The sequence below is a fragment of the Conger conger genome, chromosome 18 (genome assembly GCF_963514075.1).
Source record: "Conger conger chromosome 18, fConCon1.1, whole genome shotgun sequence".
Lineage (NCBI taxonomy): Eukaryota > Metazoa > Chordata > Actinopteri > Anguilliformes > Congridae > Conger > Conger conger.
This window is the reverse complement of record NC_083777.1, coordinates 31,115,159-31,136,596: the sequence shown is the minus strand read 5'-3', so window position 1 is coordinate 31,136,596 and position 21,438 is coordinate 31,115,159. Positions and strand designations below refer to the sequence as shown.

The 21,438-nt window shown below is 43.4% G+C and overlaps 4 protein-coding genes across 5 annotated transcripts; 3 read left to right on the top strand and 1 right to left on the bottom strand.

The window, feature by feature from the left end:
• Positions 1-42: 42 nt before the first annotated feature.
• si:ch211-223p8.8 (dual specificity protein phosphatase 13A family protein) lies at positions 43-2,066 on the top strand. Of its 2 annotated transcripts, none has more exons than XM_061227990.1 (3): positions 43-196; positions 660-859; positions 1,639-2,066. In XM_061227990.1, the coding sequence occupies exons 1-3, from the start codon at positions 54-56 to the stop codon at positions 1,857-1,859; spliced, it is 564 nt and encodes a 187-aa protein (XP_061083974.1). In that variant the 5' UTR covers positions 43-53; the 3' UTR covers positions 1,860-2,066. The 2 variants fall into 2 exon arrangements, with proteins under 2 accessions (XP_061083974.1, XP_061083973.1); XM_061227989.1 differs by having other exon boundaries at positions 642-859.
• A 774-nt stretch (positions 2,067-2,840) lies between these two features.
• Positions 2,841-7,652, top strand: zgc:153981 (dual specificity protein phosphatase family protein). Its single transcript, XM_061227991.1, has 3 exons — positions 2,841-3,492; positions 3,806-4,023; positions 5,545-7,652. Exons 1-3 carry the CDS (start codon positions 3,365-3,367, stop codon positions 5,754-5,756), a joined length of 558 nt encoding a protein of 185 aa, XP_061083975.1. The 5' UTR covers positions 2,841-3,364; the 3' UTR covers positions 5,757-7,652.
• An 871-nt stretch (positions 7,653-8,523) lies between these two features.
• mtg1 (mitochondrial ribosome-associated GTPase 1) lies at positions 8,524-14,493 on the top strand. The gene is made up of 11 exons (XM_061228530.1): positions 8,524-8,817; positions 8,938-9,005; positions 9,415-9,516; positions 9,611-9,697; positions 10,940-10,996; positions 11,765-11,855; positions 12,079-12,140; positions 12,238-12,334; positions 12,850-12,931; positions 13,632-13,744; positions 14,285-14,493. The coding sequence occupies exons 1-11, from the start codon at positions 8,715-8,717 to the stop codon at positions 14,380-14,382; spliced, it is 960 nt and encodes a 319-aa protein (XP_061084514.1). The 5' UTR covers positions 8,524-8,714; the 3' UTR covers positions 14,383-14,493.
• A 4,828-nt stretch (positions 14,494-19,321) lies between these two features.
• sprn (shadow of prion protein) lies at positions 19,322-19,732 on the bottom strand. The gene has a single exon (XM_061227608.1). The coding sequence runs from the start codon at positions 19,730-19,732 to the stop codon at positions 19,322-19,324; it is 411 nt and encodes a 136-aa protein (XP_061083592.1).
• Between the last annotated feature and the right edge of the window lie 1,706 nt (positions 19,733-21,438).

Sequence of the window (21,438 nt, the reverse complement as noted above, 5' to 3'; positions counted from 1 at the left end):
GAGTTGGGAAGCAAGATTGCAGAACCGGTGTAATCATGGCAACGGAGGGCTCAATGTCGTGTTTTCCTGTCCAGGAGCGGTGCGGAGGTACCTCTGGAACTCCACCGCTGATAGCGCTAGAGGAAATTCTGCGCGGTGGTCAAACCTCCTGCAATCATGTTGATGAGGTATGGCCAAACTTATTTCTCGGAGACATGTAAGTAACATTCCTTTTCCATAAACTGTATTATTACCATTATTATTTTTATTGACTCTCTCACAAACACACACACACACACACACAGGGTTGCCATAAGGAGGAAGGGGGTGGTTTAGGGCCCTTAAAAAATTGCACTTTGATTATACAGGGATGGGGTTGTGGGTTCCAATGCAAGATCTCATGGGGCCTAAGACCCCTGGTATTATTATTATTAGTATTATATATTTAGGCCTACATACATACAGGTGCAGTAATGGGGCAAGGTGGGATTCAGACAATTTCAAGGCTTCTGACTGACGAGGGCACTAAACAAATTGGGCTGTGATTGTGTTATTGTGCAGGAATGGGTGGCTTGGGGCAAGATAATTTCATAGGGCCCAAAATCCATGGAATTAATTAATTAATTTTCTATGCCTCTTTAAGCAGGTTTCTGTTTGAACAGGTTTATGTCCCATGACAGATATGGTCTATGGAAGCTGGGAATCACCCACGTTTTAAACGCCGCTCACGGTAAAACGTGCTGCAAGGGGAGCGATGACTTCTACGGCACAACTGTGCGCTACCACGGGGTGCCCGCCAACGACCTGCCGACCTTCGACCTGTCGCCGTACTTCTACCCCGCTGCGGAGTACATTCACACGGCCCTCACCGCGCCGGGAGGTAACGTGTCCCATCACAGCGCAAAACCACAGCCCCAAAACCTCAACACAGAACCCCAAAACCTCAACAGAGAACCCCAAAACCTCAACACAGAACCCCTAAACCTCAACAGAGAACCCCAAAACCTCAACAGAGAACCCCAAAACCTCAACAGTCATCACAGGCTGACCTTCATCCAACATTAATATTTCATGTTATCGTTCCCCTGACAACTAATGCTTCTTCACAAATCTTTACAAAATGCCAATCCATTGACATTACGTACAGTATGAGTTTCACTGAGGCAAATCCCGTAGTTATTTGTGTACAGTAAGCACAACCATCAAATTTAGACACATTTATTTTTATCCTGCATACATACCGGCCCTCCAGGTCTGGAGTTAACCCTGCATACACACTGGCCCTCCATGACAGGAGTTAACCCTGCATACACACAGGTCCTCCATGACAGGAGTTAATCCTGCATACACACAGGTCCTCCAGGACAGGAGTTAATCCTGCATACACACAGGTCTTCCAGGACAGGAGTTAATCCTGCATACACACTGGCCCTCCAGGACAGGAGTTAATCCTGCATACACACAGGTCCTCCATGACAGGAGTTAACCCTGCATACACACAGGTCCTCCATGACAGGAGTTAATCCTTCTTTGAAAGCTATGATACCTCCTGGTTGAGGCGGTGCATATATTTATTTATCTAGGTCATATTTTTTATATCGTCAAAACATAATTTCAATCGATCGATCGATCGATCAATAACCTCCCTCTCCACATCAGCGAAGGTGTTTGTGCACTGCGCGGTGGGAGTGAGCAGGTCAGCCTCTCTGGTCCTGGCGTTCCTGATGATACATCACGGATTCTCCCTGGTGGACGCCATCCGGAAGGTGAAAGAATCCCGGTGGATTTTCCCAAACGGAGGGTTCCTGGAACAGCTGAGGACCCTGGATATCGACTTGCACAAAGACGGAACGACAGAAGCCGACAGACAAACGACCTGAAATAGCGACAGGTAATCACCACAGCAATAGCACCACCTTTTAGCAGTGCTCCTGATCAGGTCTTGGGAGTTACCGTAATGTCCTTTTGCCCTGTTTACATTGGCTCATATTTATTAAGATACAGTACCTCAATGATGCGGCACATGGGATATTTCTTTAAATTCTAGAAACATTCTCTAAATTGGGTACAGAAGTAAAGGTGTGATCATAACCCCTGACACTGAAAAGGAACTAAAGACTATACTGGAATTGAGATGATCACAGAGAGAACTGATCTTTACAGATATTTTATGTACTATTCAGAATGTCAATGTATGTGAGCTTGAGGAATCATAAAGAACTGCTACCGTCACAATCATAAATACATATCATATCATATAATCATATCTTATATAAATATAAGATTATATTATAAATATAATGGGAGAAATGTTAAATTTTAAGAGAAACATGTCAAAACGTTTGTGCACAATAAAATGACCAATAAAAAAAATTTTAATTTAAAAAAGGCATTTTTTTTAAGCTTTGAAGCCTTTTTTTGTGAGAAGCATTTTCTTTTAAAAATTGATATTTCACTGGTGTCAATGCACCAAAAATGGTGAGGGTGGTGAATTCACCATTGTTAAATAAAGAAATAAGAAATTGTTCAATAAAATCAAAGTATTACATGCATAAGAAGCAAGTACATAATTCAGAGTCATGGCATGTCACGTCATTTTTAAGCTTGTATCAGGAACAGGGGCGATACTTAAGATGTTAAATTGTATCATTTTGAATTCACATCAGAATACGCACGTAAGATGTATATAAATAATAAAGATTACATAGTATGTGGTAAGAGCGATTTAAATTTTTTATTTTTTTATTTTTATGTATTAAGTCAATTGAATAGAGAGCATATTCAGAGTGACAGAGTGACATTCAAGTGACATTAAATCATTTTCCATTACATTGAAGGCACTGATTTTTATTTCCGAGGGACTGGTTGATGCGTGACGTCATTGTTACTTGCGTTGGATCGTCGGGACACGGGAAACGACACAGGGAAGCGCGCGCAGTAAAGCAGTCGTGAGTTTGTCCCACCAAGTATAGGCAATGGCTTCGGGAAAGTGAATGTCTTGTGTAATTAATTCGGTAAGGACTTTTACAATAAATTTTTAGAAAATTGTTAGAACGGGGTCGTCGTACGCTCCTTTATGAAGAAATATTTGGTGCAGAACATAATACAGTTGAGGCTAAATTCTCTTGCAAGTTAATTTTAAGAAGGCTGCATCGGCGGAATTCTCGGCTTGTGCAAGTTTTCGACGACAAGTTTTCCGTTAGCCTGCTAAAGGGGAAGGAATACTGTAGCCTACACCCAGCCTGCGGGCTAAATTAGGCGACCGGAAAGTGGCATTAAATAAACACCTGTTCGGATGAATCATAGCGGGCGACGGAGAAGAAAGGAGCGACTGGAACAGAACTACGTCGCTTGCTCGCTGATTCTGTTGTAATCCGGAATCGAGATGACAGCCCCGCAAGGAAACCAACGCGATTGCCTCGCAATCAAAGAGCTGGAGAATATTTTGGATACTTGCACGTTAGAACTGACTCCGGTAGACGAGGTGTGGACTAATCTTTACATTGGAAACGTGTAAGTATGCCATATCATCGTGTCTGTGTCGATGGGTCAACATTCAACACAACACAAGAAATGTGCATCAGTTAAGAATGCAGACAAAATGACAATTATTGTTTTTTTTATAGTTTTGTTCGACATAGTTTGTGCATAATGCAAATACAAATTGTTGCGGTCAAATAAAACTTTTCCATTTCACATTGCAGCTGTGAATTTGAAAACGCTTAGGGGTGTTATTACAAGTCATTACTACTGTAGCGGGCTACTGTGCGTGCTGACTAATAAAAAAGTCTTTAAGTTCATTCTTTTCCTTTTCCCAATATCTCAGGGCAATAGCCCAGAACCGGAGCGCGCTACAGCGGCTCGGCATCACCCACGTGCTGAATGCTGCGCATTCCAAGCAGGGCAGCATCGGGGACCAGGAATTCTATGGGAATTCTTTTGAGTACTACGGCATTCCAGCGGAAGATTCCTCTCAGTTTGACCTGAGCCTATATTTCAAACCCGCGGCTGACTTTATCCACAAAGCACTGAAGAAGAAAGACTGTAAGGACCTCTTGTTTTTTTTTTTTTGCATGTAACCACACTTGAAAATGCACACTTTCGTTTTCATTTGGCATAAGCTTTTAGTCAACGCGACTTAAAGTGCTTATTAACCTTTCACGCAATGACAGAGCTGCTTAAAAGTAGGTTCTGATCTCGGTCTTGGCTGATCACAACATCCTTTTGTATGCATTTGACATTGACTTTCCACAGTTATAAAGCTGAGTAATAAAGTGTGATTTTGAGTACCCAGATACACCTGCAGCTATACCTTCATAACGCAAAGGCTATAGGCAGGCGTAGGCTACGTAATGCTACATGTAGGCGTACATAGCAAACATAAAGTTAATATGAATAGAACTAAATTATCAATTACATCAGATTTGAAAGTAACCTGCTGCTTGCTGTTGGAGTTGCTGTACATTGCTGCTGTAGCCAAGTGAGCAATAGAAGGAATCTAGACCTCTAGATAGCTGGAAATCTGGGACTGAGAGACGTTTTACATAGACTGCCCTGGATATAGCCTGGGTAGGGGAGTGCGGGGTCTGTTGTGACACGGGGTCCATTGTTTCCCCGATCAGAAACAAGTCGGCCTGCTGTCAATCACACTGCACACACCCCTAGACGACCTTTCATCTCAGATTTCAACGGACCAGTTTCATGTCAATTTCTTGCTCAGAAAAACATTGTGTAACAATCGATCCCACGTCACAACAGACCCTGCTCTCCCCTACGTCCTAGTCAACGAGAAACCTCCCACTTTTCATCCAAATAGAGCCAGGTTTTCACCTCGTCTAGATATCTAAACTTACACGTCTAACCGGGTGAAAACCCAGCTATATTCAGTTGAAAAGTGGACGGTTTCTGGCCCAGTAGGACGTACCCAGACTATATCCACGTGAAATTGGGGCTGAATTAGTCTTTATGTCAAAACGTCTCTCAGCCCTTGGTTTCCACCCCTCTAGATCGGTCTGTTGCTCACTGGGAAATTGTTCCTTTATTGGCAGTTGACTTTTCAACATGGATGGTATCTTGTGTATTTGAAGTACACTAGTGGGAATTATTATCATTATTATTATTTTAATGAGACGTTGTTTTTGGAGAAGTTAAGACTGTTGGAGCTATAACCGCTGAACACACATATCTCTATCCATCCGTCTTCCGCTGGTTGAGTGCAGTGATCTGCGCATCTTCTGAAGGTACTTCAGCAATGAAAACGTCTCCGTTTACAATTTGTTTCCCCGCACGTGGATGTCAAATACACATGATACCTTGTGTAAATAAGACGGCTTCGGAGTTGCTGTAAGGTGAATTTCTTCACTTTGAAGGAGGCTACTGACTCCTATAAGCTTCAAGTCTTTATGCTAAGCTAACACGTTATGCTGACATGGAAACGGAGTCAGTGAATGCACAAAAATGAAAATGTAATCATTAAATCAAACATCTCTAAGTTTGGGTAAGAAAAATAAAGGTTTATTTCCCAAAATGTTGGCGTACTCCTTTAACTTCACTCCCTCTCCATAGGTAAGGTGCTGGTGCACTGCATCATGGGAATGAGTCGGTCCTCCACCCTGGTGCTGGCCTACCTCATGCTGCGTCAGCGGCAGGGCCTCCGCAGCGCCCTTCAGAGGGTGGTCCAGAAACGGGCCATCTACCCCAACGAGAACTTCCTGGCCCTGCTCCTGGACCTGGACCGGAACCTGAGATGGAAAAGGAGGCTGTGTCCACTTCTGTGACAAGAGCAATTCCTAAATCACAAATAAAGGCATTCATATCCCTACTGTACATATACACACACACCTCTACTGTACATACAAGCATGTGAACACCAGTTTAAACCGAAGGTATGGGATCGTATAGAGTTGTTTTGTACTAACACAACCTTATTTCAGTGAATAAGTAATGTTTATTTTCTGGCTGTTTAAGTATCATAAAGTGAAATTAGTCAAATAACGCAGAATTTGATATTTAGCCACACACAAAGTCAGTCTATAAAAGTTTGCTTGATATTGGAACATACCCTTGGGATTTATTACCCTTGCTAATTTCCTGGCAAACCAGTAGACACTTCCTGTGTTGCGTTATTGGTTATTATTTATTATTACCATAGAAAGTATGTATGTGTATTGGGAATTGAGAAAAGTACTTTGTATTTTCACATATATGTTTCAATGAAGTTCCATATGTTGATTAGGTCTATTTTTATAGTCTATTTGTATAGTGCATTTGTTATTGAAACCATGTATATTACACACTTGCACAGACCAAGTCAATGCATCACTCTGACTAAGCCCGGTTCCATTGGAAATCTATAATGTTATGTCCCCATAAACACAAACAGATTCTCAGATAAGTCCAATTATAAACGCGGTTTGTTAAAACGAGGCCACAGCAGTTAGGAACGCAGCACAAATGTGGAAATTGAGCACAGACGATACTGCAGTTATTTAAGTGGAGAAATTAGGTTTCTGTGGTATAAATATTTAATTTGCTGGAACTTGTCCTCCGGCGGCGCGATGCTTAATATAACCGTGATGGAATGCAGGCGTGTCGGAGTCGGGATATTAAAATAGACCAGGCCTGGAGCGGACTGAACCGCGGTATGTTCCGCTCACTGCGATCATCACATCACACACTCCTGTTCCCGCCACACACTCCCGTTCCTGTTCCCGGCACACAAAAATGAAACAAAAAAAGTTGGCTGCAATATTTGCTGCAATTCCTACTTGTACACCAACAGAGGTCATTGCTACCAAGCAACCACTTGTCTCGCTGTGTCCAATATTCGGGACTTACCATGAATATGAATTTACTGATTAACGTAGGGCTTAATCCATGGTAATTATAGCCGTGGAACAGTGTTTGAAAGCTACAGCAAGACATTCATAGTCCAGAAGTTCAAATCAAATCAAAAGCAATTTTAGAATTTGGTAGAGTGACTGAAATAAAGTTTGATGAAAAAATAAGAATGATCGTTGTTTGTTTATAAATATGTATATAGCTCATACGAAGCACTACACGCTAGGCTACGTTTCACCAATCTACAGAAATGTTTCTGAATTGGCATATGTGAGATGCAACTGACAAGAATTTAGGTCACAAGGCCAAGGGACACGGATGTTGCCAAATCAATGAAATAAACAAAACAAATCCAAGCTAGAACCAGTCAGTTAGGCCGACAACCAAAAGCCGATCTGACTATTTTAACAAAACATAAATTACACTGTTGGCAACCACCCCTGCTACCGGCACTATGCACACACGCCGGTGCCTTCAGTTCGGGGTTCACACACATACACAAGTTGTAGATGAGCGCAATGAGAGAGTAAGCGGCCGCAAACACCGCTTTTATGTAGCGGAGGAGGGCTGCTATTGGTAGAGGCTGACCAGGATAATGATGATTGACAGGAGTGACAGCGAATGGAATGGTGATTGGCCACCTGCAGAGCAAAAACGGTGGGAAAAACAGGGAACACAAGTCACAGCAACGTGGAAGGTAGCATCCTAATATTCTTCATTAACCTCTTCACTGAGCCTGTGAAGCCCCTCAACCTAGTAAGAGCCGTCTGTACGTCTCCTGCGAGGCTGTTGCGACTCAAAACCCCTCATTCCTCAACACTTACAGCTATAAAATAAACACAGAGACATTTCCTGCCCGTGAGGCGTCTCGGGGTGAGGGAGAAGCTGTTTGAGAAGTAACTCCTGCTTTAACCATGTTTCCTTGAAACTCAGTGGCCACTGATTGTACGTGGTTGTGTGGACTTGATTAATGTGTTCAGAATGGGAACTAAGTTTGGAATTGGAAGGAAAGCAGTTGCAATGGAAGATAAACAAATCAATAAATGAACGTTGATATGAAATAAGGACTTTTTTTTTTAATGAAACAATAAAATTCCTTCAGAGTCTGCATTTCTCATTGTGGGGAAAAATTAAACAGAAAATTGGCTGCAATTCCTACTTTTACACCAGCAGAGGTCACTGCTACCAAACAAAGCGACGGGCTTCATGCCCAACCAACCACTGGTCTCACTGTGTCCAATATTCGGGACTGACCATTGTCACGATTTACCATGAATATGAATTCCCGATCAGCATGGAGCTTAATCCATGCTCATTCTGTGAAACAACTGTGGTGGGAAGCTACAGTAAGAGACACTCATAGTCCAGAAGTTCGAAGCAAATCTAAACCATTCATGGCAGATGACTGGTGACTGCCCTTTGGTGAACCCGCATATGTTATCTGGAAATTGGAGTTTCAGAAAGTTCTCCATATGATCTTTTTTAGTCATGACAATCCAGAATATTGCTGTTTATCCATTATACACTGCAGTTTGAGCCAATGTCGTCTGGCAGTCGACCGGTTCGATTCGTGTGTGTAAGTGTCCCTGAGCAAGACACCTAACCCCCCAATACTCCTGACGAGCTGGTTGGTACTTTGCATGGCAACCAATCGCCGTTGGTGTGTGGGTGTGTGCATGAATGGGTGAATGAGAACCATCAATTGTACAGCGCTTGGATTTACCATTTACCATTTACCATTTTGTTTGGGTCGAAGCGGCAACGCAGACGGAACTCCAGTTTTTGACGCATGTTGTTACACGGACGCTTAACCGTGTAGCAAGCAAGGTCTTGAACAGTTCTGTGTAAAAAAACATGAAAACTTAAGTTACAGTAACAGCTTAAATGTCAGTAAAATGAGGCTTCAACAAATACTCCGTGACGCTTCAAGATTCCGAGCTGTTTTCGATTTTGGCGAACGAAATATTGCACATTGGTTCCCGGGCCATATGGCAAAAGGTTGGTCATATTCATGGTTATTACCAACCATCCGTTTTTTAGCTTCGCAGGGACTAGAAGTTAGATATGTAGCGCTGCTGAAATAAGTAATCTTATGTTCTGCTGTTTTTATCTTTGTAGGTTTGAGACGGATGAAAGCGAATCTGAGAAAGGTGGACTGCATATTAGAAATTCACGATGCCAGAATATCCTTTAATTAACAGCATCCCTTGTTCTTAGCTAGCTCCCCACTCCCCACTCTCCACTCCAGCTGTCAACACACTTGCACTGTGCCATTACATTAATGAGCTCAGTATTAAAATATAAAATATAACAAGTCCACAGATGCTGACACATTCATCTGTCCTTTCTGCATTGTGGAAAAATATAGCCTTTTTTTAAACACGAGTTTTGTGTGCTCTCCAGTCAACGGAATGGAGCATCGGAATAGACCTCTGAACTATAGAGTTCTGTGGGATACTCGGTACTCGTAGGCAGCTGTCCGGCAAAAAAAAAAAACAACTGTCGTATATTATTATAATGTGATATTGCTTGTATAATACAACGTGAAAGACATTGGGAAGTTAAGTTCAGATTCTTCTTTAACTGAACCACATACCGTTCTCTGGGAGAAATCCAGCCTTTCAAGAAAGCTTAAACATCCGACCACATTTACTGATATTGAACAAATTGGATCTGGCTGATCCATCCAGCAAGCAGGTAGCCTCCTTTCTGATTTATTTTATGAATCCCTCCTGTTCTGTAGCATACGAAACACATTCCCCCATAATGTACTAATTATTTCTCCCTCCAGAGGGTTCTTAAACAGCTGGAGCAAAGTGGTTTGGAGAACGTGCTATTCACAGACTGCCTGAGACAGATGGATGTTAACGTTAAAAAGGTGAGACCCAGACCCTTTGGTACAGGCATAACCATAGAACTTAGACCAGGACTGAATTTAAAGGTACAATAGGTAAGATTTTTGTGTTAAAACATTGTTACAAGAGCAAAAGGCTCACTGTTGACTCACCCTCCTGTGTTTATAGTCCTTAAATCCGGGTTTCAAATTATGCAGTTGGCGGGCTGGCACTCACGTACCAAAACATTGTATAGCTGTACAACAATTAAAGCTCAGTGGTTGAAAATTGATTCTAAGTGCCACAGCCAATGGCGTTTCAATGTCAGCGCGTTCGCAGAGAAGGGGTGGGATAAGCAGTGTTATGGTTTGAGCATGTTTGTTGCTGCAGTTCCTCTCTTGACCGTTAGAAGTCTGAAATTACATATTGTGCCTTTAAGAGCAACAGGAGCGAATGCATTGTGTTGATGAACAGTAAAGACATAGGCCACGGATAGCTGTAGGCTAATGTTAACCATTCACAGTTTAGAAGGTAACCTAAGATGAGTTAAGAGTCTGAAACAGATTGGAAACATCAGTGAAGACCACAGACCACAGCCATTGGTGTTTACTCCTCTGAAATATTCCACAGCACATCTAAAGTTGGCTGACGACTCTGTGACTGTCCAAAGCCTCCTGCCTGGGTGCCACAGCAGAAGCACCCTGCAAATTTAGCATGATTAATAGTTTACTATTCAAATACTAGGTAATTCAGTAGTTAGCCATGCCTAAACTAATTCATTAGGTCACCATTTCATGAGTTCGCCATTGGTTGTTACCCGCTTCCTGCAAATTGTTATCATCAAGAAGAGATGCTCCTTTCCCCAGATCTGTGTCTGAACTGTCGGGTGTAAAATAGTCACTAGCTCTCCTGTAGTACTGCGTGATCTGCAGGGTGTAGTTTCAGGCTCTTGTGGTACTTGTTGCCTTGCAGTGTGTAACGTAATCATGTTTCTCTTGTAGCTCTGTATAGTTTGTAATGTGTAAAATGGTGTTTCAGCCCTGGGCGTGTGTTTTGGATGAGCTCTGAACATGGCTCAGTGGATAACCAATCGCGCAACAGCTTTTCACATCACATGACAAGCGATGCACCGTCACATACATTTCACTTACATCATTTATGGTCGTGTTTTACATAGATCAGTGGCATTCTACACTAGTGCCGAATGCCACTGATGCATTTTAATATGCGAGCTTTGTGTGGGAGGTGTTCTGTGGATGAGGTGGTTTTCTGTGTTCCATCTCCAGATCGTTCCCATGGTGACGCAGCTGATTGAGAGCAGCCCTCGTTACCACAGAGAAGAGGTGAGGTGGCTTGTGTGGGCACGCAGATATTCTCCTGCAAAACCCGGAGTGTCATTTCTCTACCCTGACCTCAGAAATGCCTTAAATCTGTCCCATATAATACGGTCGGCCCAACTGAGTGCGAGTTGTGTGTTGTGTAGGACACACACTATAGCGTGTTTCTGTGTGTTGTGTAGGACACACACTATAGCGTGTCTCTGTGTGTTGTGTAGGACACACACTATAGCGTTTGTTTGTGTGTTGTGTAGGACACTACAGTGTGTGTTTGTGTGTTGTGTAGGACACACACTATAGCGTGTCTCTGTGTGTTGTGTAGGACACACACTATAGCGTTTGTTTGTGTGTTGTGTAGGACACTACAGCATGTGTTTGTGTGTTGTGTAGGACACGCACTATAGCGTGTTTCTGTGTGTTGTGTAGGACACACACTATAGCGTGTCTCTGTGTGTTGTGTAGGACACACACTATAGCGTGTCTCTGTGTGTTGTGTAGGACACACACTACAGCGTGTGTTTGTGTGTTGTGTAGGACACACACTATAGCGTGTCTCTGTGTGTTGTGTAGGACACACACTACAGCATGTGTTTGTGTGTTGTGTAGGACACGCACTATAGCGTGTCTCTGTGTGTTGTGTAGGACACTACAGTGTGTGTTTGTGTGTTGTGTAGGACACACACTATAGCGTGTCTCTGTGTGTTGTGTAGGACACTACAGTGTGTGTTTGTGTGTTGTGTAGGACACTACAGCGTGTGTTTGTGTGTTGTGTAGGACACACACTACTGCTTGATGGTGATCGGAGTCCCGAATGTGGGGAAGTCATCACTGATTAATGCTCTGAGGAGAACAAACCTGAAAAAAGGTGGGAAGAGAACCATCAATTTATCATGGTCCAATTAAAAAATTCCACTTGTCAGTGTTTCATAGCCTGCATATATTTGACCTAAATGTTACCTTGTTTGTCCTGAGTACAGATTTGGTCAATGGGAATTAACCCTTTGAGTATAGCAGTCATTTTGATTAAAAGGTAAAATGTCGACAGTGCCATATGGCATAACCTGTTTTTGGTTCTATTTCAATTTAAGGTCGAGCTTCTAGGGTTGGAGGGGAACCGGGCATAACTAAGGCCGTCTTAACCAAAATCCAGGTGAATATCTCTGCTGTGTCACCGAGCGCATGGGAGTGTGGACGTCTGTGTGTCTGAGCCCCAGAAACAGAGCCTCACCGAAACACTGTGTCTGCAGGTCTGCGAGAGGCCGGCTCTGTTTTTAGTCGACACGCCCGGAGTGTTTCCTCCTAAAATCGAAAGCTTGGAAACGGGAATGAAGCTAGCCTTGTGTGGTAAGTGTCTGAAATGGGAATGAAGCTAGCCTTGTGTGGTAAGTGTCTGAAACGGGAATGAAGTTAGCCTTGTGTGGTAAGTGTCTGAAACGGGAATGAAGCTAGCCTTGTGTGGTAAGTGTCTGAAACGGGAATGAAGTTAGCCTTGTGTGGCAAGTGTCTGAAACGGGAATGAAGTTAGCCTTGTGTGGTAAGTGTCTGAAACGGGAATGAAGCTAGCCTTGTGTGGTAAGTGTCTGAAACTGGGATGAAGTTAGCCTTGTGTGGTAAGTGTCTGCTGAGACTATTTCATTGTACACTTTCCTTCTTTTGTTTTGCTTGTCTTCTGGAACCTAAGTTACGTAATACTGCCTTAGGGTTTTTGTTTTCCCATTATTAATTGTCTTCTGCACAAAATGCTGTGGTCCTTTGGTAATGGTAATGGCATTCCAGTAGATATTTCCTGTCAAAGGAACACAAGTTGGTGATCAGAATTCCACTAATGATGCACCCTCTGTCTCTGACTCCATTTCCAGGAACCATATTGGACCATTTAGTTGGTGAAGACATCATTGCTGATTATTTACTGTACTCCCTGAACAGACTTGAAAAATTCAGGTATTTTTTTCATTTGCTTTGGAGCAGTTATTGGAGGGTGATGGGCGTATTTGTATTTAAATGTGTTCTGCATGTAAAACAGGTTGCTTGCCTTTTTTTGTATGCTTTAGAGAGGTGGGCAAACATGCGTTTCTGGTTTTCTTGGCAACATCTGGCCTCAGTTACATAATTAGCCCTCATGCCATCTGACATTTTAGCTTCATTTCTTCATAAGTGTATGAATGACAGCTGAATGTTCCTGTGTCCTTACATTAAATATTTTACTGTGATATAATCAGAAGCAGTGTTTGTGCACACAGCTGATTGACCTCATTTAGCCGGGGTGTTCGGTGAAAACAAAAACCTGTGTACACACTGGCCTCCCTAAACCAGAATTGCTCACCCCTGGTTTATAATATATTGTATATAATTAGCAGTTGTTTCTGCAGTGCATTATGGGCTAATTAACGGTGGTTTCTGCAGTGCATTGTGGGCTAATTAGTGGTGGTTTCTGCAGTGCATTGTGGGCTAATTAGCGGTGGTTTCTGCAGTGCATTGTGGGCTAATTAGCGGTGGTTTCTGCAGTGCATTGTGGGCTAATTAGCGGTGGTTTCTGCAGTGCATTGTGGGCTAATTAGCGGTGGTTTCTGCAGTGCATTGTGGGCTAATTAGCGGTGGTTTCTGCAGTGCATTGTGGGCTAATTAGCGGTGGTTTCTGCAGTTATGTGGATCACTACAGCCTGCCGGAGCCCAGTGATGACATTCAGCAGGTCCTGAAGGGCATCGCCGTGAAGCTGGGGAAGACCCAGAAAGTCAAGGCCATCACTGGAGTGGGTGAGCCAAACACTCCCAGTGCTTTTTTCATTTTAATACTTTTCCTTTACTTTATTAGTTTATTTGACAAGGTCAGCAGACATTAATGACATTTATATGAATGTGCCAGGGTGGCTCATTTGCTGCTGTAGACCTTGACTTTCACTTTCAGCTCTTTTTACTCTAGATTTGGGGCGGCTCTGTGTTTTACGCAGTAATCCTGCTTTGTGGGTTTTACTCAGTGCAGTTATCCAGCTAACTCAGTAATCCTGCTCTGTGGGTTTTACTCAGTGCAGTTATCCTGCTAACTCAGCAATCCTGCTTTGTGGGTTTTACTCAGTGCAGTTATCCAGCTAACTCAGTAATCCTGCTTTGTGGGTTTTACTCAGTGCAGTTATCCAGCTAACTCGGTAATCCTGCTTTGTGAGTTTTACTCAGTCTAGCCTATAGCCTAATGGCTAAGGTACATGACTGGGACCTGCAAGGTTAGTGTCAGCTAAATAACGTAATGTAATGTAATGTTCCATTAAAAAAAGAAAATCCCCAAAACTCTGTTTCCAGGTGACATCACCATCACAATGCCGAACTACAGTGCTGCTGCATACCACTTCATCAGGGCGTTCAGACAGGGAGAGCTGGGCAGAGTGACCCTGGACTGACCACACTGCCCCCTGCTGGTCGGAGGAGTGGAAGGCAGTCACAAGTGGCTGAAATACTGAAATAAATCTGTGTTCAGGCACTAAGCCATAATAAAAGTTATTTTTGTAAGATCTCCGGTCATTGGCTGACAATTCGGAACAACATGGTCCACACATGCACATACCTGGAGCAAACTCAGGCTAGTTTCAGACTCAGATTAAGCCTAGTCAAGAATAAGTAGAGAGTATGTGAGTGTGTGAGTGAGTGAGTGTGAGTGAGTGTGTGAGTGAGTGAGTGAGTATGTGAGTGTGTGAGTGAGTACACGAGTACACAAGTGAGCTACAAGCCAGGTCCATGAGGTGCTTTGCATCTAAAAAGTGAGTGTGAGTGAGTGAGTGAGGGCGGGGGGCGACATGGCTCAGGCAGTAAGAGCAGTCGTCTCATTGGCTCAGGCAGTAAGAGCAGTCGTCTCATTGGCTCAGGCAGTAAGAGCAGTCGTCTCATTGGCTCAGGCAGTAAGAGCAGTCGTCTCATTGGCTAAGGCAGTAAGAGCAGTCGTCTGGCAGTCGGAGGGTTGCCGGTTCGATCCCCCGCCCGGGCTGTGTCGAAGTGTCCCAGAGCAAGACACCTAACCCCCAAATGCTCCTGATGAGCTGGTCGGGGTCTTGCATGGCAGCCAATCGCCGTCAGTGTGTGAGTGTGTGTATGAATGGGTGAATGAGAAGCATCAATTGTACAGTGCTTTGGATAAAGGCGCTATATAAATGCCTACCATTTACAAAAAGTGAATTATGTGAGTGAATTAATTTGAGATAAATATGTTCATAAGTGAACACTACAGCTGGTGTTCTGGGTTGTAAGGGTTTTTATGAAGATTGCTGCTGGTGTCAGATACAGGCCACAGGAATGAGACGCCAGGAAAACTCAATATAAATGTAATATTTAAAATGTTATTTTAATAAAATTATCCAACAATGAAGAGAAGCCTTAAATATCTCAAGTTTTTATGAAGAATTTGAATAATTTTCAAACCCTGAAGTGTATATTCAATATTTTTATACGAGTGCAACAAACATTCACATGAAAGTGCTTTTCATGGAAATTAACTTCTATTTTTGTCTTATTTTATATGAACAACAGGACACAATAAATTGGCAATTAAAGCACATTTGTAAAAGCAATAAAATACAAAACTTTGTACGTGGTACGAAAAGGTTTTGGGTGACAGTGTAATCAAAGCATTTCAGTAACACAGACTTGTCAATAAGAACTACCTAATCTACCATACCAGATTATATCATTTTTACAGTATCATGACAACTTCAAACTTGCAAATATTTGTAAAAGTTCTGTATAATTTCTCTAAATATATTGTATGTAATGTAAATCTACAAAATATATTTGATGTTCAATATAATACATATGCAAACATTACAATGCATGATTACATTTACTCTCTTGCAATTTTATTTCAATTATGTATTTTTGAGACAGTTCAGTCATTGGATTTAGATTTCTCTTATGCTCAATTTGCATGCTGAATTTTACACTGTGCACAGTTTACAAAGCAGGGTTCAGGAATGTATGGGATTTCTAAAATGGCCAAATTAGGGTCCTAAAATTAAAAGACTAGGTCCAGCTCAGATTCTGCGCAGACCTCGCTGTTTGAGTTCATTTCAACAGCCACTACTCTCTGTTTCAGAAGAATCCAAAAACCACTCCCCTGAAGGCATGCGCTGTTTCGCGTCTTTTGGCACTATCAGTACTGAATCATCTCAGCCTATTAAACTCCACCACAGGTTATAGGTTCTGTACCTCAGCCCCCCATGGTCACAGATTGTCCCCAGTCCGATTGCGGAATCCCCAATCACATCCCGTCACGTCCCAGTCACTTCACCGCAACAGTCTGGCTCAACTGTCCATCACTCCTCTGCCGTGGGCTGACTGACAGGTCATCGCCTCACAGTCGCCCTGGTAACGGACTGGCCGCCGCTCTCAGGCCGACAGGGTAAAGCAGGGCGGCCTCAGCCAGCCCCTCCGTTTGGGAGTCTCACGGACGGTTCTGCTGTTACACGCCCACCGCAGCAGAAGTTCTGCCTTCTCCCCACCTGCTCTCTCCGAGGCCCGTGTGGGAGTCAAGGCTGCTCTGAGACTGTTGTGCGTTAAAATCCCAGGAGATCAGCAGTTTCTGAGATACTCAAACAACCCTGTCTGGCACCAACAATCATTCCACGGTCAAAGTCACTTAGATCACATTTCTTCCCCCATTCTGACATTCGGTCTGAAAAACAGCTGAACCATGAACGTCTGCATGCTTTTATGCATTTACTTGCTGCTGCATGATTGGCTGATTAAATATTTGCATTAACAAGCTGGTGTACAGGTCTACCCAATAAAGTGCCTGATGAATGTTTGTACACTGAGAAGAAAGGTGCAAAAGCTTGTCGCTGGTGTGGTACCCTAGAGGTACATAAAGCTGCACTATAACTGTAAACTTGCCATTGGATTAATAATGAATTTGTACCTTTTTTGTTTTGTAAAAGGTATGTATTTCTACATTTGGGCATCGGCAGTGGGGTGAAAGGGGCTGCTGATTCTAGGGCCCCACAGTTTGAGGGGGGGGCCCAGCTGGAGAGGGCCCGGAAAAACTCCAGTAGGCTTAACAATTGGGCCCCAGAGCAATACTCTTTCAGGGGGCCCAGAATTCCCAACTCTGCCCCTGAATGTAGGAATCATGAACATTTTTGGCGGTTTACTTTGTGAGTAAATTTAGGCCCTTCCAGCCTTCAGGGGATCCAGCAGGACGATGTCACGCCACCTCAAACAACCTGTCCTCAACCGCCCTTTAAACTCTCAGCGCATTGACCAAAATCAAAGCTTTACATTTTAAGATATCTTTGTGTGAGTCACGAACACAGCAACGCCGCCTGCATCATACTTCAGTCAGTAACTAAATAAATAGATTTTGGCGTGCGGCTTGAATTAAATCTCTTATTAAGACCAAAATGTGTTGAACTGGAATTTATCATTTGCAGTGTTAGCCATGTAAACTGAGCACATTTAAAAGAGGTCAGTATAAGCTGATGAAGGCCTCTTGTGGAGACGCCTCTCGTTCAGACACGGTTCTCAGTTTGACATCATACAGTAGGGTTTCAGCGGTGGCAATTCCAGCTCAACAGTGTCCAATAGAGCCACTCTACAGAACCACACTGTCCAATAGAGCCACTCTACAGAACCACAGTGTCCAATAGAGCCACTCTACAGAACCGCAGTGTTGAATAGAGCCACTCTACAGATCCGTAGTGTCCAATAGAGCCACTCTACAGAACCACACTGTCCAATAGAGCCACTCTACAGAACCGCAGTGTTGAATAGAGCCACTCTACAGATCCGTAGTGTCCAATAGAGCCACTCTACACAACCGCAGAGTCCAATAGAGTACCTCTACAGAACCACAGAGTCCAATAGAGCTACTCTACAGAACCAGTGTCTAACAGAGCCACTCTACAGAACCACAGTGTCCAACAGAGCCACTCTACAGAACCGCAGTGTCCGACAGAGCCACTCTACAGAACCGCAGTGTCCGACAGAGCCACTCTACAGAACCGCAGTGTTCAATAGAGTCTCGACTGAACCACGGTCATAAACGGCTTTATAGATTCCTTCCTAGCAGCAGCTCACCTGAGCTCTAGAACAGGTAATCCGGGTTCCCATACAATGAACCAATTAACATCTGAGCAGAGACCACAATCAACTGCACAAAACTGCAACAAACACTGGCTGCATCATCTCTCTCCACCAAAAACGAGGAAACAAACCGGCACAGAACATTTTCAGATTGCCTATCATGTATGTACAATATTGATTATAAATGCAAGTCTCAAATTTGATCAATGATCATAATTCTGGCCTTTGGCAGTTTAAAAACCCTTTTTTATGGTTGCAGTGAGCCTGTGCCCACCCAATAATCTATTTTATAATTCCGTGGCTTCATTGAGAGGTAGAATTGAAGTTTTATGGTCAGAATTTTGATTTTGTATAAATAATTAGTTGAGGCAATCTGTGAGATCCAAGGCCTATAAATATTTAACTGGTGACTGGGAATAAATATAATTGGCATTGCTTTTTGAGCTAGAGATTGTTCTTCCATAATCCCTGTGTAATCAATATCATTGGCATTTCAACCGTGGTTTGAATTACAAATTGGCACTGATGCATCATATAGCTACCGTAATTCATAATACATATTTACAAATAGGCATTATGATAAACATGCTATTTAGGTAATAAAGGGGATTCTAGCTAATGAAGGACACAGTATGATAGCATATCTTGTGGTGTGCTTAGTACGGATTACGCACTGCATTGGTTAAAACATGGGCAGTATTTTGTAGGATCTCATCGGAAATCAATCAATGGGTAATTATTGTTTTTACACTACTGAGTAATCCAGTAGATTAAGCTATGTACTGCAATATTATGGTCCGTTTGTGGGGAATTAACATATTTAGATTTGATAGCGGGCATTTCAACTTATTGACACTTATTTTGCACTGCACTTATAACTTAAATGGATACTTTCTTCCCCAGAAATCAGATTTTTAGTAATCTATACTTCACATCAGGGGCTCTTGTGCACACTTAGCATTACAAGTGCAGGGTACCATACACACACATTCCTCGCCATTCGTAAACATTACATTGTCTACTGGCATGTCAGCATTCAGAATCAGTTAACCATTTACGACAACAAAACGTAAGAGCAACACGGCTTTATGGCAATGTCTTGGCTCTAGTTTATTTCAGTTGTAATAAATGAATGAATGCTCATGAATGCTGAATATTACTGACACTATGTGGCGACGTGTTTGTATGATACTTAAATTCTGCACGTCTGGCCCTGAAGTGAAGTATCTTCTTTTTTTGTATTTTTTTCTAAGCGAAAGGCGAGAGCGTCGATCAGAGGCTGAAGTATTTCAGTAAATTGACTGAACCGAATATGGACAGGAATGGGAGGAGGGAGGTCGCGTGCGTGGCGGAGGCCGACGTCCTGTAGCTGTAGAAATCGCCGTCCGTCCGGTTTCCGTTCTCTCCGTCGAACCTCGGCGAGCCGTCCTCCGTGCGATACCGTGAAGATCCGTACCAGGCGCCGGCCGCCATGCCTGCTGCGGCTCCGGCTGCGGCGGCCCCCGCGACCCTCGCCGGCGACGAGCTGTAGCGCCGCGGGGTTTTGAAGCGGGTGCGCGATCCACGGGCGCTCCCGCGGGCAGCTCCCCTCGCCCCCCCTCTACCCCCCTTGGAGATCACGGTTTCACAGAAGAAGGCCGATAGCAGCATAAACATCCAGCAGACCGCTACAGCCCTGTCCATCCTGGAGAAAACCCACTCTGCGGAAAGCAAGAAACAAGACATCTCACAATTTCACCATCGTTTGATTTCTTTATTTTTTTAGGGTATGCTACGGTGATGGAGAAATAATTAGGGAACCCAATCCCTTCGGCTAAGTAGGCTATGAGATAACAAGGTGCAACAATGTGTATTTTCAGATAACAATGTGTACCTCACTTTAATTTGTAAACTGATATTACATAGTGGCGGCACGGATGGTGCAGTGGGTAGCACTGCCGCCTCACAGCAAGGAGGTCCTGGGTTCGAATCCCTGTCGGCCGGGGCCTCTCTGTGTGGAGTTTGCATGTTCTCCCTGTGTTTGCGTGGGTTTCCTCTGGGTACTCCAGTTTCCTCCCACAGTCCAAAGACATGCAGGTTAGGCTGAATCTAAATTGCCCATGGGTGCGAGTGAATGGTGTGTGTGCCCTGCGATGGACTGGTAACCTGTTCAGGGTGTATTCCTGCCTTTCACCCAATGTATGCTGGGATAGCCCCCCCTGTGACCCTGTTCAGGATAAGCGGGTTAAGATAATGGATGGATGGATGGATGGATGGATGCATTTTTTGCCTTTTTTGGAGAACGCAGACTGACATTTGTCATCCCCCTGGGCACTCTGAGGCCTTATTGGGAGTGGTATTATATATTGGTTTGTAACAGATACAAGCAGATGCTACAAGCATGTTTGCCCTGCCAGGACAGAGGCTACATGTGTGGGGTGGCCCGTAGCGTAGTGGTTAAGGTAAAGGACTGGGACACACAGGGTCGGTGGTTCTAATCCCGGTGTAGCCACAATAAGATCCGCACAGCCGTTGGGCCCTTGAGCAAGGCCCTTAACCCTGCATTGCTCCAGGATGGTGCAGTGGGTAGCACTGCATTGCTCCAGGGGAGGATTGTCTCCTGCTTAGTCTAATCAACTGCACGTCGCTCTGGGTAAGAGCGTCTGCCAAATGCCAATAATGTAATGTAATGTAATGTTCGCCCAGCCAGGGCACACAGGTTCACCTCACTGCTGAAATGCTTCTGTGATGGGTCTCATGCAGCGATAGCCACAGTGTTTTCCAGACTGGTCATCTGATCAAATGCTAACATACCAAATCTATTGGTGATTTTAGGATTGTTTTGGGGGGGGCATTCCGTTGCATAACTGTTGTAAACTGAAATGTGATTACAAGCATTATGCAGCATATGACAAAAGATATTAGGCAAATTGGCTGAAATGTGTAGATTGTACAGTGGCTATTGGCTGGGTTCACCGACACAGATTAAGCTTATTCCTGGACTAAATTCAGTTTTGCATGGACAATACAACATTCAAAATTGAATTCAGTCTAGGACTTGGCTTAATCAGTGTTTGTGAAACTGCCACAAAATGTATAATATTTTGTAGATGCATCTCCAGATAGTTATCTGCACGGCCAAAACCAAACCAAAATGGGTCAGGGAGAGAAAAGGAACCAGCTCTGTAGCTGCCATCCTCACACCATAAATACATTAATAAATTAATAAAAATACATATGAATAGGCTAAATAAAAACAACCGCACAACTTGGCAATACTTAAACAGCACTCGGAATTGCATAAATACAAACTAGGTTTTCAGAATTTTTCTCAAATTCGATGTCTAATTTCAAATTGTACATTAGCTCACTCAAAAAAAAAAAAAATGAATCACCCAGCATGGAGTTTG

Bases quoted from the DNA above. Each gene is read 5' to 3' on its own strand.
- si:ch211-223p8.8 (XM_061227989.1), top strand. From the start codon at position 54: ATGTCGTGTTTTCCTGTCCAGGAGCGGTGCGGAGGTACCTCTGGAACT. The intron at 197-641 runs GTAAGTAACATT...CTGTTTGAACAG, and splicing joins AACTTATTTCTCGGAGACAT to GTTTATGTCCCATGACAGAT. The intron at 860-1,638 runs GTAACGTGTCCC...TCTCCACATCAG, and splicing joins GGCCCTCACCGCGCCGGGAG to CGAAGGTGTTTGTGCACTGC.
- sprn (XM_061227608.1), bottom strand. From the start codon at position 19,732: ATGGACAGGGCTGTAGCGGTCTGCTGGATGTTTATGCTGCTATCGGCC.
- mtg1 (XM_061228530.1), top strand. From the start codon at position 8,715: ATGAGGCTTCAACAAATACTCCGTGACGCTTCAAGATTCCGAGCTGTT. The intron at 11,856-12,078 runs GTGGGAAGAGAA...TTTCAATTTAAG, and splicing joins GAGAACAAACCTGAAAAAAG to GTCGAGCTTCTAGGGTTGGA. The intron at 12,335-12,849 runs GTAAGTGTCTGA...CTCCATTTCCAG, and splicing joins AATGAAGCTAGCCTTGTGTG to GAACCATATTGGACCATTTA.
- zgc:153981 (XM_061227991.1), top strand. From the start codon at position 3,365: ATGACAGCCCCGCAAGGAAACCAACGCGATTGCCTCGCAATCAAAGAG. The intron at 3,493-3,805 runs GTAAGTATGCCA...CCAATATCTCAG, and splicing joins AATCTTTACATTGGAAACGT to GGCAATAGCCCAGAACCGGA. The intron at 4,024-5,544 runs GTAAGGACCTCT...CCCTCTCCATAG, and splicing joins AGCACTGAAGAAGAAAGACT to GTAAGGTGCTGGTGCACTGC.